This window comes from Cervus elaphus, chromosome 20 (assembly GCF_910594005.1).
Source record: "Cervus elaphus chromosome 20, mCerEla1.1, whole genome shotgun sequence".
Taxonomy (NCBI): Eukaryota; Metazoa; Chordata; class Mammalia; order Artiodactyla; family Cervidae; genus Cervus; species Cervus elaphus.
This window is the reverse complement of record NC_057834.1, coordinates 81,066,245-81,082,659: the sequence shown is the minus strand read 5'-3', so window position 1 is coordinate 81,082,659 and position 16,415 is coordinate 81,066,245. Positions and strand designations below refer to the sequence as shown.

Genomic DNA, 16,415 nt, shown 5'->3' with positions numbered 1-16,415 from the left:
TCTCATAGGTACAATACACAGTTGCACATGTACACAATTAAGGGTGTTACTAAGGTATAATTTACATGAAATACACTGTATATATTTTATTCTTTTAAAGGTTGATTTTTTTTTATTTTTGGCTGCGCTGGATCTTCCATGCATTGTGGTGAGTGCAGACTCAGTCACTTCAACTGTGTCCGACTCTTTGTGACCTTATGGACTGTAGCCTGTCAGGCTCCTCTGTCCATGGGATTCTCCAGGCAAGAATACTGGAGTAGGTTGCCGTACCCTCCTCCAAGCGATCTTCCGGACCCAGGGATCCAAGCTACATCTTCTGAGGCCCATGCACTGCAGGTGGATTCTTTACCGCTGAGCCACCAGGAAGCTCCTAGTTTGGGTAAGTGGGCCACTCTTCGTTGCAGTGTACAGGCTTCTCATTGTGGAGGTCTCTCTTGTTGTGGAGCACAGGCTCTACGGCTTGTGGGCTACAGGAGTTGCAGCACAAGGGCTCCAGAGCACCGGCTCAGTAGCTGCGTGGCGAGAGCTTCAGCTACTCCATAGCATGTGGTGTCTTCCCGGACCAGGGATCCAGCCCATGTCCCCTGAGTTTGTGGGCAGATTCTTATCCACTGTACCAGCAGGGAAGTCTTGTATATAATCTAAATACACAAATTTTTAGGTCTTGACATATGTATATGTGCATGTCAAGTCAAGAAATAAACATATCCATCACCCCCAAATTTTCCTCATGCTGTTTTTCAATAGTTTCCTTAAGTACTTCCCCTCAATTCCAATCACTGATCTGCTATTTCCATTACAATAGGTAAGCATGTATTTTTCTAGAATTTTATATAAATGAAATCATATGATATGTACTTATTTTTGTCTTATTCTTTCACTTTTGACATACATCCATGTTGAGGGTATCAATAGTTCATTACTTTTTGTTGCTGAGATATATTCCATTGTATGGATATATCACAATTTGTTCATGAACACTTGAATTGGTGATTTCCTGTTTGGGTTCATAACAAATTAGCCTCCTATGATCATTCTTGTGCAAGACTTTTAATGGACTTAAGCTTTTATTTCTCTTTGATAAATATCCAGGAGTAGAATGGCTGGATCACATGGTGTGGGTATGTTTGACTTTCTAAGATATTGCCAAATGTTTACAAACCATTTTACACTGCCACCAGCAGTGACGGCTGCTCTAGTTCCTACACATTCTCACCAGTAGGGTCAGCCTGTTTTTGGGGTGGGGGAGGGTTGCCTGGGTCTTCATGGCTGCACATAGGCTTTCTCTAGTTACAGTGAGCGGGGCTCCTCTCTAGTTGCAATGTGAGGTCTTCTCATTGCAGTGGCTTCTCTTGCTGCAGAGCACAGGCTCTAGCTGCCTGGGCTTCAGTAGTTGTGCCTCGGGGGCTCTAAAGGTCAGGCTCAGCAGTCGTGAAGGGCTTAGTTGCTCCATGACATGTGGAATCTTCTCGGACCAGGGATCAAACTCGTGTCCCCTGCATTGGCACATGGATTCTTAACCAGTGGAACCAGGGTCAGTCTTTTAAAAGTAGCCATTCTAATTAGGATGTAGTAGTGTCTCACTGTAGTTTTAATTTGCATTCCCCTAATGAGTAACACTGTTGAGCTTATTTTCCATCCACATATCTTATTTCATGAAAATATGTGTTCACATATTTTACTCATTATTTTGGAAGGTTTTGTTGTTTACTATTCAGATTTGTGAGTTTTCCAGATACAAGCCCTTTACCAGATACATACAAACATTTAGTCCCACTTTGGATTATCTTATTATTCTCTTAACAGTGTTTTTCAAACGGCAGAAGGTTTTAATTTTGACGAACTTCAGTTAAGCAATTTGTTTTTTTATGGATCACATTTTTGGTGACCTGAGAAATTTTTGCATAACCCAAGGCTTTTGTTTTTTTTTCTGGAAGTTTTGTACTTTTATGCTTTACATTTAGATCTATGATCCATTTCTAGTTGATTTTTGTATGGTATAAGATATATTATTGAAGGTTTTTTTTTCCAAATGAATATCCTATTGTTTCAGCAACATTTGTTGAAAAAAACTATTCTTTCTCCCCTGGATTGCATTTGTCAAAAATCAGTTGTCCGTATATGTATGAGTCTTTATCTGAACCGTCTATTATGTTTCATGGATGTTTTGTCTATCCTTGTGCCAATACCGTACTGTCTAAATTATATCATTTTATAAGTCACCTTAAAATCAGGTAGTATTGGTTCTCCATTGTTACTCTTTTTTCAATGTTGTTTTGGCTAGCCTAGGCTTTTCATATGCAACTAATTTACATATGCAATTTTGACTTTCATAAAATTTCCATCAAGTGATTTGCTAGAAGCTCAGCCCCTTTATGACTTGGGCCTTGTGTAAGAGCATGAAGAACAGAGCTGATGATGGCTTAAGTACTGTTCCGCAGTGGCTGAGGATGTAAGTAGATATGGGAAGTGGAGATGGCTCATACAACGGCTGACCAGCTCCCAGAAGTGAACGTGACCTTGCGAGGTAGCAGCAGCATCAAGGGAGCCCATAGTCAACAGACAGAACCGAGAGAAACTCATAGAGTTCCCCTGATATTTTCTTTGCATACTCTTTCAAAGAGGCTTAATTTTTAAATAGAGGCTCTCATTTTAAAATAAAGTACAGATAACCCTGCCATCAACACCACAGCATTTTAATCAGACGAGAGGACTACACACTTTCCCGTGACACTGGAGGATCAAATAGAAGGTGAGTTTTCCCTGGAGGCAGAGCAGGAGGAGGCAGATTGTGCTGGGCATGGGAGGGGAGGGCAAGACTGGTTGGGCCCCTGAGGCTTGAGGCACCAGAGCTGGCACATGGCCTGAGAGGCTTGAGGAGAAGAGGACTGATCAAGAGAGGCAAGAATATGCCCAGCTTTGGCCACTGTGTAGATTAACCAGGGTGCCGAATGACAATGATTTCCTAGCAATTACCTGGAAAATCTTTGCATATTGTTGTTGGCTGCCAACATGCCATTCAGCATTTCTATTTCATGCTGCATTTGATGAAGGGTCCCCAAGTTCATCCTGTGACATTTGGTCACTAGAGGAGGAAGCAATAGGAGGTAATTATTGGGCGATAACATCCTGTTCTCCTGTTTCCAGGAAAGGGAGGGAACTTCCCCATCTCTCAAGGGAACAGGGCAGGAGAGGAACGCTTCAGCTTCTCTCTACCCCTAATTTACTGTTCAAGTCACAAGAAGACAGACTCACCTGAGTGGGATTGAGCAGGACATGAGCCTGCTGGCTGGGTGCCTTCTCTGCGCCCTCATACACACAGCCAGCCTGTGGGTACTAGGTAATATACAGATGTTTTTATGTCTCTGGCAGCTTCCACCTCTGCCAGGAGAGGCTTGTTTTTTTACCAATGCTGCCAGGGACTGACTGAGGGGATCAGATCACAGGGATGTAGAAAGAAGCCCAGTTCACTACAGACCAAAGTCACATTCTCCAGCTTACTAATGCTAGATTATATATATGTGTGTGTGTGTGTATACATCAAAATTTTTAAAAAACATTATTTTTAAATGTGTTGGGTCTTTGTTGCTCTGCATGGGCTTCTCATTGCAATGGCTTCCCTTGTTGCAGAGCACAGTAGTTGTAGCACACGGGCTTAGTTGCCCTGCAGCACATCCCCCAGGGATTGAACTTGTGTTCTCCGCATTGGCAGGCAGATGTTTAACCACTGGACCACCAGGGAAGTCCTCCAGCTTACCTTATCTGCTATTTTTATCTCCATGTGTCTGGTTCCTATAATAGGTTCTAATTTCAGGAGGGAAAGATGGGTGTGGTGGCGGTCTGCTACAACACATGCTAGCACAGACGTAGTTGGGAAGGAGACGCTGGCAGGAGAGGGTTAAAAGAGGAAACAAAATGAAAACTGTGGTTGTGGTCAGGGCCACAGCCCTGAGAAGACCCTAAAGTAGGAACCCCAGCTGCAAGGATTGCCTTTGGTTCTGTTCCTGCCAGTGTGGGGCCTGCAGGGCCACTGGAGTTGGCAGCATAGGGCTCATGAAGAATGGACCCCACCTAGGACATATCTCAGACAGGCTGCTGACAGACCCTTCCTAGCGCTGCTAGGAAACCCTTCAGCTTTCTCCATCATCAAGATGAGACTTTCACAAATCTGGATGTGATGTTTTTGTCCCTCCCTGGTGTTATCTATGAGTCCAACTTTCAAGGCAGCTCTGACTTTGCTTGTGTCCCAGTATTTCTGGTAGGAAAATTGGAAAGAACAGGGACAGTCATTCAGCATTTCCCCAAGTGTGGTATGCATGCTAAGGTGTACATTATGAATGTTTTAGTGTATTGAAAAAAATAGATGAGATTAACTTGTTTATGACAAATGATTACTGGTTTTCCTTTTATGGTAACAATATGAAGTTTATAATAATAAATTTTAATTTTATTTTATAATAAAATTATAAAATTAATAAATAATTTAGTAGAGAAAATGTTTAGAGAAAATAAGAAAATAATATTACACATAGTACTTGAATATGGCAGAAATTGTAAAGGTTGTCTGCATGATGGAGGTCTGGGATAGCTAAAAGTACTGTGGAAAGGAACACAAGATACCCAAAATATGCGTTAATTTTCAGAGGATTTTCATAGCAATGGATCTTTCTAACGATGACCTAGGATTTATGGTGAATTCACATATAACTCTTAGAGGGTAATTATAATCACACAAAGTTTATCTCCAACTCAATTTTTGTGGTATCCAAAATGATACATTGTGACACGTACTGGAAGTCTGCAACTTACTTTAAAATGTACCAAGAATTAAGACAAAAAAGAGTGGACACATAAATACATGATCAAGCAAATACAGCAAAATGCTTACAATGATAGAAGATAGGTGGTAAATATGTGAATGTTCACTGTATGATATTCAGCTTTTCTTTATGCTTTAAAGTGTTTATAATAAAATGTTGATGGAAAGAGATATTAACTGGCCTTCTTTTATGTATAGATTGGTTGACTTTACAGGTGAGTTTTGACATTATGTACAGATCAAACATAGACTCATAACCTAGGACAGACAGCACTTTATCTCTGACAATTTTCATCTCCCAGGTTTAGACAAGTTGTTTTCACTAATGATTCAGAGTTGCTCTTAGGTTAAAATATGCACTGACACTGGCGGGAAGGGGATGGGGTGGGGATGGAGGAGAGGAATGGGGTTTGAGAGTCAGTCAAGAAGAGACACAAATAGATCCATTTTCCTGAACAAAGGTCAGGAACAAGGGGTTCACTCACTGTTCAGTATCTGTGGCTGTGAAAAAATGTAAGCTGCAGGCTCATCATTTTCACAAAAACATCTTAGATGTGAGGGACTTTCCCGTTTCTTAAATTAATATCCATTGTACTTGTCTAAAGCTGTAATTTTAAGCTCTCCTTGGAAGAGTTTATTTTGAACAGTAAAATTTCCAGTCAAAGAAGTATGTAGAATATTGAGGCCAATACCAAGTTTTCACTACATAATACATCCATTAAGCCAAAAAAGAAAGATTAACTCAACTGACTTAAAAGCATGCCAAAGGCCTTATCAAACAAACAAGGATTAAGTTAACCCAATTCAGGAGCAATATTTAGGTGTTTTTCTCACTTGCTTAAAACAAACACTTGTTTGAGAAAAATGAAAACACTAAATGTAGTTCCTGGCCCTAAAGTGGTCTCTGTTATTCTAATTTTTTTTTTAAAAAGGAATTGTTTATAGTGTTCATTTAACGTTATGAAAATATTTTCTAATACAGTGAAAAATAGGTTTTTCCAGTTCTACTAAAAAGTGCACAAAAATTAACAGGATATTTTTCATCACAATTTCTGTAAAGAAATAAATGATTCATTTTAACAAAAGCTTTCTTAGAAACCTTTCTTTCTTATGGTGAGATGTACCTTTTCACATACATATCATTTAAATAATTGTTTCCACTGAACTCTGCAGCACAAAATTACATAAAATTACTAACCCCCTTATTTTTTAAGTCACTAAATTTTCCCAATGTCTCTCTAGTTCCAAAAGAAACACAAATCATTGAAAACACAAGGAAACATTATTTTCTTAACCACAAATGATTTATTGACCAGGAGTGAATATTTGAAAAATTACATACACGTTGTACCTCATAGTGCTTAGTCTTTTCCTGACAAAAGATAAGCATTCTCTAAGAATCCCTTTTTATTCATTCATTTATTAATAATTAACTGAACATCTTCAATGTTATAAGTCCTAGGCCTATGGCAAAGAACTAGATACATCACAAGGTCCCTGTTGCCATGGAAATTACATTCAAGAAGGGTGGGCACAGATAACGATCAGATACACAAGGTAATTTCAGATACTGATAAACGTCTTGATGAAAGTAAGGCAGGAAACATTTTCCAAAGTTATAAATATCTGTAGTTTACTCATATAGTAGCATAACTATTTGGGGCTTGTTACAAGAAATAGAAATCTCTATCGTCTTCCTTCCCCATTCTCAAAGCAGTTACTGATTAGCTTGACATTTAAGCAGAGATGTGAGATGATTAAAAAAAGGCACCCAAGTAAGATCTGAGTGAAGAGCTTTCTAGATACTAGGGATGGCAAGTCCAAAGATCCTTACAGGACTAAGGTCCTCCGTGTTGCTGAAGCACAGGGACCATGGGAAAAGGTCCTGGAGAGGGTGTGGCTATCTTTTCTAAAGTTTACTGTAGCTTCTGTGATTGGAATGGATTGTGGGTGTGGAGAGCGCAGAGTGACAGTAAAGAGATGAACTAGGAAGAGACAGATGCTGGTGGCTTGGACGAGGGTGTTGGTAGTAACAAACTTCAGTGCATAGAACTAATGACAGGTTGTGTCTAACGGCTAAGAGAATGATTCCAAGTTTGGGGCAACAGGGCGAGATGAAGTCTAGGGAACTGTTGCTCAGGCTGCTCAGCATTTACATCCCTTTTTTATTTTCATAGAATTTACCTTCCTGCAAGTTTCAGAGAAACAATGCTGGCTAACTGCTCTGTCTCCTGGAAGCTGGGCTACAACCTGATGCTTCTGTCAGGACGTTTATCATATCTGAGCCTTATTGAATTCAAAGCAAACATGGGGCGGGGAAAAGAGAAAAGAGCATTCCTCTTAGTACCAAATTCCTCAGGTCAGTAAGACTCAAATTAGGACTTAAACATAAAACAACTTTATCACTGTCCAAGTAGCTAAAATTTGATATTCTTAAATTATAAAATCCTAAGCCTAAAAATCATTCTTTGGTCTGGAATTAAATTTTTTCCAGGAACCGTATCACTCCCAAACCTGTTTCTTTCGGGTCCCTGATATAAAGCTACGCAATCTGAAAATTTCCAAAGACAATTACAGTGTGGGACTTTGCTTAGATATATACAAAGTCTTCTTGTATTCTTATTCTTACAGTGACTCTAGGGGCACCATCGCCAGGTACAGAAGCATTAGTACTTAAAGAGTTAATAAGGAATTTATAAAGCATTTCCATAACCACTGTATTTATAACAGCAGCATCCACTGCAAGGAACTCATTTAAAAAACACAGTGGAGTCATGTCAATCTTATCTGATAGCAACTCCATCCTTCAGTTGCTCAGGACTTACTCCTTTCGCTCACAGTCCACTGGCAGATTTCTTTGGCTTCTACTTCAAAATGTATTGAAAATACAGTCACTCCTCACCACCTTATTGTCTCCTTGCTGGTCTGAACCACCACCATTCTTGCCTGGATTACTGCAAAGCTGGATGCTAGAAGATAATAGAGAAATGTCTTCAAAGTTCTAAGGAAAATGAGTTTGAACCTTGGATAAGTCCAATCAAAGTGAAGTATGGAAAAAAATAAAGACCTTGTCAGACATGCAAGGACTCAAAGTTTATCTCCCATGTGCCTGATTTTGGGAAGTGCTGTAGCAGAGGGCTACTTATAAATATACTTCAGCAAACAAATCAAAAAAGAAAAAATGAAATTAAGAATACAAAACAAAAAAAGTAGCACATAGGAGTGCAAAGAAAATATATCCCAGGAAACAGCTAAGAATTGCTAAGCACAAGTTTGATAAAGTTAATTAAGAAGCTTAAAATGATCCCTGGGTTATAGTAAAGAAAATATTTTCCTTCTGTCAAAGAAAAATAAAGGTAATGATACCCTTCAGGAATCCCAGGATGAAAGCTAAAAGTAGTCTGAATGAATTTGGTAATTTAATGACAAAGGAAGTGTAATAATAAAGAAAGTATTTTTCTTCTCGCCAAGAAAATAAAAGGTAATTACTTACTCCAGGAAACATTAAAATCTTCAAGAGCCATTATGAAGCAAATAATACATGATTTAGAGAAACTGATGGCTGTAAGATAAAACAATCCATTTGACCTTTAGTTTGTATTCTGCTTAAATCAGTATACAGATTTCAAGATTGTAAGATTGGAGGTACAATCACATGGTAATATCACCCATGAATATATCTGCATAATCTAGCACAACTGCTTGTTATTGATTAGCAGTTTTTAGAATCAATACATAAAGGAAAATTAAAAGTTTAGTTTCCCCAAATAATACACATCTATTAATCTCTGGTTATATAAACTAATAGTATCACTTACAGAAGTTGGAGGTAAAGGGCAGTAATGAATTGGAAAGAAAGTACAGGGTTGGTCATTTCCACAATGGTAAGAGGTCAAGAGATACCGTTTAAAACTGATGGATCATGGAATAGCTTATTAAAGTCATAGAAGCAACCAAAAGAGAAATAAAAAAAATTAAATAAATAAATGAGGAGGAGGAATAGAGTGAAATAAATTGCTTATCACTCAAAACGGAGAGTCAACAGGTACCACTTAAATGACACATCAAGAAACAGCAGCAGTAAGCCCAGAGTGACAGAGGCAGTTACCTAAAGAATAAAAAGTGGTTGTTACCTCTGAGAAGTGAGACTGATGTGGATGGCAGGGAGGAGCACTTTTATTTTTTAATCTACTTGAATTGTTTAAATTGTGCAAGTACCTCTGTTCAGGTACATGCACTAAAATCAAATTTGTTTTCAATCCTAAAAACCATTAGGGCTGGCAGAGGAATGAGAGTTGACTGTCTAACAGTATGGGAAGATTCCAGGACACTATAAAAAGCAGGTATAAAGACTCAAAAAAGATTTGAAAAGGCCATTTTAAATAAAGGCATATACCTATGGAGTACTTCTAAAACGGCACAGTCAACAAAAGAGGTTTATTATGACTGATTTAAATAACATGTTTAGTATTTTCTATTAATACTTAAGATGGCAGAGATTAACTTTAAAATCATTAGCATCCAAAATAATATATGGCCCTTAAAGTACTGCAGATTCTGGAAAACTCAATTTTGGAAAAAAAATGTTATTACATATATTTATGGATAATATATGATGGTCCAATACTTTAACATGTTCATTTAAAAAGAATGACTTTGAAATAAATGATCCTTAAAAATCATCATAATAATAGCATGATACTGAGGTTATAATGTTTTAATAAAGCTTTTACATTTTTGGTACTAATTCATACAATGTATATGATATAGCACTCAAAAGGAAGAAGACAGTCTTCTTACAAAATATTTAGGGTACATTTCTTTTGACCATTTACTCAATAATATATATCTGTCACATATTCTTTTGGTATTTTTCTGAATTATTATATAAAGCTTTAAAAATGAAAGTTTCATATAAAAATAGTTATTTATCTGACTTTTAACAAGTAAATTTTCAAATTAAATTACTTGGTATTCCATTTACCAATGTATATTGCATAGAAAGTTAATACTTTAATATTTAAAAAAACATCAAGAAGTCAGTTTTTTTTTAATGGCTGCTACATCTCTAAGTTGGTAGTTCAAATTTTGTTAATAATTTTAAATTACACATTTGTAGGTATAAAAGTTTACAAAAAAATACATTCCAATTTAGTAAAAAAGACTTCTAAATTTACATTTTCAAACACTGTTGTGATCACTATAATGACTATCTTGTAGACATAATTAGTCAAAATAAGTTAATTTAAAAAAATCAATAATGTAGTATTCTGGCAAGATTTCTTTAGAAATGAAGGTAATTATAAAGTCAAAGTTATATATGTACTATTATAAATAAATATGTTCTAAGTATAATTACTTTGTCTTAAAAAGCAGAAGATAAAAATGTATAAATAGGTAAAGATTTTTAAATTTAAGTCACCAGTGCAGAAATCTTGGCACTTAATCCCTTAAAATGTTAGAAGATTTCAATTTTAAGGATGACTCCTCACTGGGGATACTGTGACTTTCTGTAAGTCAAAAATGAAAGTCTATTTTTTCTATTTAGATGTTCCTAGTGTTTTGGTTCAAGTGTTTCTGTGCAACTCCTCCTTTAACTTAAATGTTCTTTCCCTGAAAAAGACATTTTTAAGCTAATGATTTTGGCCTCATGACATATACTTTAGAGATTACTCGTGACTTTGCAGCCAATCCTTCCCCCATTCTAATGTCTATACATATAAGCGCTGATAAATATATACATATATTGGGGATTATAAAAATACTTATTTTTTTAAGTTTAAATAATTACTGAATGTTAACACAGAATACATTAATATTTGTATAATTTTACTTTATAAAAAGGGTTTCTTACAGCAGCATTTGCATCGTGAGTGAAATGTGACGGAGCGGCACTGCAGCGTGCATGGACTCACACTGCAGATCAGACGGAGCAGCCGCATTCCTTCCACTGGAAGGAATGTCTGTTTCAGAAAAGCAGTTCCTATAAAGTACAAAAGTCTTGAGGGGCTAGTAACTTACATGAACCTCAGAAGTGCATTTTAAACTTATACCCATAGCATTGGCAAGATTTTAAAAAAATACCCACAAGAAGTCCAGGTTATCTTTACCTCAAGAAAAATTTCCTAATGAAATAAGTAAAAATTATGGTAATGAATGGTGTTTTTTGAATTACATGAACTTGTTAGAAAATAACTGAAGGTTTCAAGAGTAAAAAATTTAAAACATCACTGTAAGAGAGAAAAGAAAGTGAGAAAGATGGATGTGAAACATAAGACGTTATGAAAAAGCAAAACTCTCAACCTTAAACACTCATATTAAGCTTGTTTTTGTTGAGTTCACGCTCTAGATTTCCAATCAAAGTATCAATACTTTCTTGTAGATCTTTGAGATTGACTTTTTGGTCCACTCTAGACTCAATTGTCTGCACTGTCAAATATGTCTGAAATGTGCATTCTTTGGACGGAGGAGTTGGCTGTTCAATCATATCTGGCTCATATATTTTGCTACAGTTTTCTCCATTTTCTCCGTCTTCTGAAGGGACATCATCATAATCCACAGTATTTAAATTTTCTTTCTTATTTAAAAAGTAGTTTTCTCCACAGCTGCTCCAGTCTCCTGCATAACGATTACTGAGTGGACTGTCTAGTCTGGTTTGCCTTGGCCTGAGTACTCTTGATGATTCAGTACCACTCAAATTTAAAAGGTAAGGTCGTTCTTTCTTCCGCCTCAAATAATTAAGAGAAGACTTCTGCTCTGGGAACAAATTGTCTGCTGATTCTTTGATAGTTAAACGTTGCACTAGGAACAAGCAATAGATTTGCTTTAGTGACAGTAATCCAACTTAATCCAATTTAAAAACACAGAGCTAAAGATAAGCTATTTAATAATCAACTACAAACATGCATTGCAACAAACACATGCACTCTACCAAAAGAAAGCATTCCATAACTATTTTTTCTATCACCAGACATAATCAAGATTAGGAACAGAAGCCAGGAGAATGTTCAGTGGTGCTAATTCATGCTACATCACAACATCCCAAAATAAATCAAATTTCCAAATTGATTAACTTTCTGTGCAAGTTAATTAATATCTAGCTGTAATTCAAACAATGGCTAAGCTGGTAGCTTCTTTTAAATTAAAAGCTACAGCAAAAAGCAGGCAAGGCATGTTCGTGTATAAACAAAAGTTTCTTTATCTGCAAATATCTAAATGAGGCCAAGGCATCTAAAGTGCTCAGTCTTAAAGTTCTAATCTTTGTGGGTTTTTTTGCAATTCTACTAGCAGCAGTGTCATAATTTACTTGACTTTAAACAGCCAAATTTCACTTTGATAAAATGCACGAAATCTAGACTTGTCCACTTGTTACCTGAGTTTGATTATACAGCATTAGCTAATAACAGTCTTCATTTATTGCCTGAAAATAGTACAGATATTTTATTTTCTCATTCTGGTTAGGAATCTAATAATCTCCAATAACATTCTTCATATTTAGACTAATTCCTTCTATTATTAATAATATGCATTGCACTGGCCAAACAGATTAGCAGGGAGACACACATTATTTCATAACAAATCAAGACTTTACAGCTTACTCTTTTGTGTGTACTGAACAAAACACTTGTCGAATGGACTTAATTTAAATGTTGAGGCACAGCTATTAAAAAATTGTCCATAATGCCTTTCTATTTCTGCTTGTTTATTCTCCATTAATAAGTGCCTTTCCATTTATATACTTCCCTTCACTAAGATAAAGGGAACATATAATCAGTGACAACATACCAACTTTACACTCTCCAACATATTCATTTCCTACTGAATAAAATAAGATAATTAAAGAATAATACAGACATGTATATGGTTCTAGTTTTCCAGATGTACAGTGATTTATATAACATTTTCAGAGATTGAAAGATTTCTTTTAACTTAGATTTTATTAAAATACTTGATAACTGTATATAGGTATGTTTTCAATATCTCTGTTTACCTGCATTTTTATGATGGCTATTACATATCACTATGAACAGCTAAAAGCTCTTGATCTAAAATTTTCTACAAAAAAAAGGTCTGATATTTACTTTAAAGGAATGTGTGTGTTAGCCGTTCAGTTGTGTCCAATCCTTTGCGACTCATGGACTGGAGCCCACCAAACTCCTCTGTCCATGGGATTTTCCAGGCAAGAATACTGGAGTGGGTTGCCATTTCCTCCTCCTGGGGATCTTCCCAACCCAGGGATCAAATCTGGGTGTCTCCTGCATCTCTTGCATTGCAGGTGGATTGTTTACCCGCTGAGCCATGAAAGGAATGGCGATATTTACTTTAAATTGGTATTTAAAACAGTATTAATAGAGAGTGTCATATGCCATTGCAGAATGGATATCTGAATTTTTTCACTGTTTAATTATTCATCCTTCTACTGAAGATGCTTATCCTCACTAAGTCTCCTTGCTTTTTCCCCTTCATTTTCTGTGCTGTTCTTATTCTGAGCGCTTAAGTGTCATGCCTGTTGTTTTTGCCAACCCATTACAGTACTAGGCTAACCTTGAGGTCATCTGGTTTGTGATCCAACCAGAGTAAAACATTTTTGACTCTGTGTTGACCTTGTCTTAATTTGTCTGTATTTTCTGACATTCACCTGCAAAAACCCACATTTATTTTGTTGCCAGCGGCTCAAAGTTGCTTAATCAAGTCCCTGTTCAAACATTATTTTCTTAGAAAATATTTAAGAAACCAATTTATAATATTTTATATCTCTGGTGGCTCAGACAGTAAAGAATCCACCTGCAATGCAGGAGACCTGGATTGGAAGGATCCCCTGGAGAAGGGATTGGCAACCCACTCCAGTATTCTTGCCTAGAGAAGTTCATGGACAGAGGGCCTGGCGAGCTACAGCCCATGGGGTTGCAAAGAATCAGATACAGCAGAGCAACTAACACTTTCTTTCAAAAAACCAACTATAGTATTTTATATCTTTTAGACCAAAATTTCTAAAAAAATCAACTTTACTAGCTTTTTAAACTACTGGTGGTGAAACGGGTTTCCTATTACATATGCGGATAAAATGGTTAATTTTACCCCCCAAAATTCTGGTTTTCCTAGCACTGCTGATTACTCACTTTCAAAAGAATAAGATGAAAATACAATCTAGAAAGTTGTTAAAAAATTCTCAAAATATAATGATAATTACTAAGAAACTTAATTTTCTTATTTTCTACCAATAGATTTATATTTTTAATCACTACTCTATTAGCTTTTTATCTATAGTATAACTACCTTGGGCATAATTACTTTACTTAATAGAATATATTGGGTATCTAGTTGTTGCCAAGTACTCTGTTATAACCTGGAAATGTAGAGGTAAGCAAAATGTAGTCCTTGACCTCATGAAGCTTAGCCTAGTGAGAAAAATGAACCAAAAAGAACTAGGGAAGGAATTCCCTGGCAGTCCAGCAGTTAGGACTCCAGTCCTCTCACTGCCAAGGGCCCAGGTTCAATCTCTGGCTAGGGAACTAAGATCCCACAAGCTACACAGCCAAAAAAAAAAAAAAAGAATTAGGGAAAATTGATAGCTCTTCCAAAAACAAAAGCCCTGTCCCAAATCTATTCGTCATAGAAAATGTGATGTAGCAAACAGCTGGTCTAAGAATTGTATATTCTCTAAAGCTAATTTCCTATCTATAAAGTGAAAGGGTAGTCTATCTTTAATTTTCAATATTCTTGAGACAGAAAACTAATGTTTTTTAAAAGCAACTACCTTCTAAAATCCCAGTACATAAAAGAGATGAAAAGAAGACTGTTTTGATCAAAAGAGAAATATGTTTCCATTTTGCTCCCTCACCTGCTGCCAATCTGGCCCCAAAGCTGCTTCCAAAGAACTTAGGGTTTTGCCAGAAGAATCTGAAAAGCCACTGGCAGGCTGACTTTTAACTTTCAGTGCCAGTATACCAGGGTTCTAACTGATCACTTTGAAGACAAGATGTTTCAAGAAGAAAAGCTCAAAGTAAATTATATTCAAATTATTAAAACAAAGTAAATTACACTGCCCAAAATTTAAAAAACAAAAAGTAACACAAAACAAAAAGTTAAGGAAGTTAAAAAGAAGGAAGGTAGGTTGGAAAGGGTGGAACCAATTCTTTTTATTTCTGGAGTAGGGTAAATACCAACAAGAAAAATAAATGAGATACACATAGCAAGGACAGTCATTCAGCAAGTAATATGCCATGGCCCATTTTCTATGTCATCATCAATTTTCTCAGGCTCAGTAAGTGCACTATGTCCACTTGATTTGTGCCTCTTCTTGAAACAAAAAGCAAGTGCTTTGGTAGGCAAAACTAACTCCTACTTCCTCTCAACTTTCTGCCCTGTTCTATACTTTGTCTGATGTATTATAACTGAAGAAAAATAACAAGTTATAGACAAGGGGGCAGCTCCAACCACACAAACCTTTGGAATAAGGTGCTATATATTCGGACACCTTGCTTAAGGTTGTTATTGAAATATTGTACAGTGAATCTCAAATATGAACCTTTTTTTCTAAAACATACAACATAAATTTTTGCTCCTAAATCCAACAGTAAGATGACTGTTACAAAATAATGGAATGACATTAGCTTCTGATACAGAATTAATGATAAAAGAACTCAGATACTGGTAATAAACTTAGTATCTCCAGGCAAGCAAACTTTCATTTGATTAAAATGGTAAGATAGCTCCTTTCCCAATTCTTCATGTTTATTCAAATTAAAACAGTTCTAGGAAAAGCTAGGAAACACACATTTAAAACCTGAATCCGAGTGATCCCTTATGTTGGGTACCAAATGTAGAAATCAGACTAATTAATCAGAACATCTTCATTCAGCACTTTTAACTAATAAATAATACATACTAACTCAGCTAAAATATAATTTGAAAATGATTTTTAAGACTGTATTTAAAAGAAAACAAAAATACTAACTTTCCAAATTTAAAAGTTGAACATTTTTATTAGCTTAATTTTTAATTCACTTTTTAAAATTAATTAGTTTTTGTAAAAAGACTAAATCAAGCAATCCTTTATACTTTGTGTCTTTTTTAAATATGTATTTATTTGTATTTATTTATTTTTGGCTGTGCTGGGTCTTTGCTGCCACACTCGGGCCTGCTCTAGCTGCAGCGAGCAGGGGCTACTCTCTCCTTGTGGTGCTTGGTATCTCTCACTGTGGTGGCTTGCCTTGTCTCAGAGCACGGGCTCTAGGGTATGCAGGCTTCAGCAGCTGTGGCTCGACAGCTCTAGAGCAGGGGCTCAGTAGCTGTGATGCATGGGCTTAGCCGCCCTGAGGCATGCAGAATCTTCCCAAACCAGGAACCAAACCCCTGTCCCCTGCATTGGCAGGCGGATTCCTAGCCGCTGACTCACCAGGGAAGTCTCAGTCCTTTGTACTTTATTTAGTCTATCCTTCTCATATACATTAACAAAAGAGTTGTTTTTGTTGAGTGACTAAGTTGTTTCCAACTCTTTTGGGACCCCATGGTTCCTCTGTCCATGGGATTTCCTAGGCAAGAATACTAGAGCAGGTTGCCATTTCTTTCTCTAGGGGAACTTCCCGACCCAGGG

At 36.5% G+C, this 16,415-nt stretch overlaps 1 protein-coding gene across 3 annotated transcripts in view; it reads right to left on the bottom strand.

The window, feature by feature from the left end:
- Nucleotides 1-2,833: 2,833 nt before the first annotated feature.
- Nucleotides 2,834-16,415, bottom strand: part of SYDE2 (synapse defective Rho GTPase homolog 2) — a 45,259-nt gene continuing 31,677 nt past the window's right edge. Inside the window, exons 7-8 of one of the 3 annotated variants that reach the window (XM_043877342.1) lie at nt 12,192-12,239; nt 11,489-11,620 (exon numbers count right to left, since the gene is read on the bottom strand). In XM_043877342.1, the coding sequence (XP_043733277.1) occupies nt 12,229-12,239 (11 nt within the window). In that variant the 3' untranslated portion in view covers nt 11,489-11,620; nt 12,192-12,228. Of the gene's footprint in view, nt 3,086-6,232; nt 11,621-12,191; nt 12,240-16,415 lie in introns of those variants that run through there. The other 2 variants (XM_043877341.1, XM_043877340.1) reach the window with 2 other exon arrangements.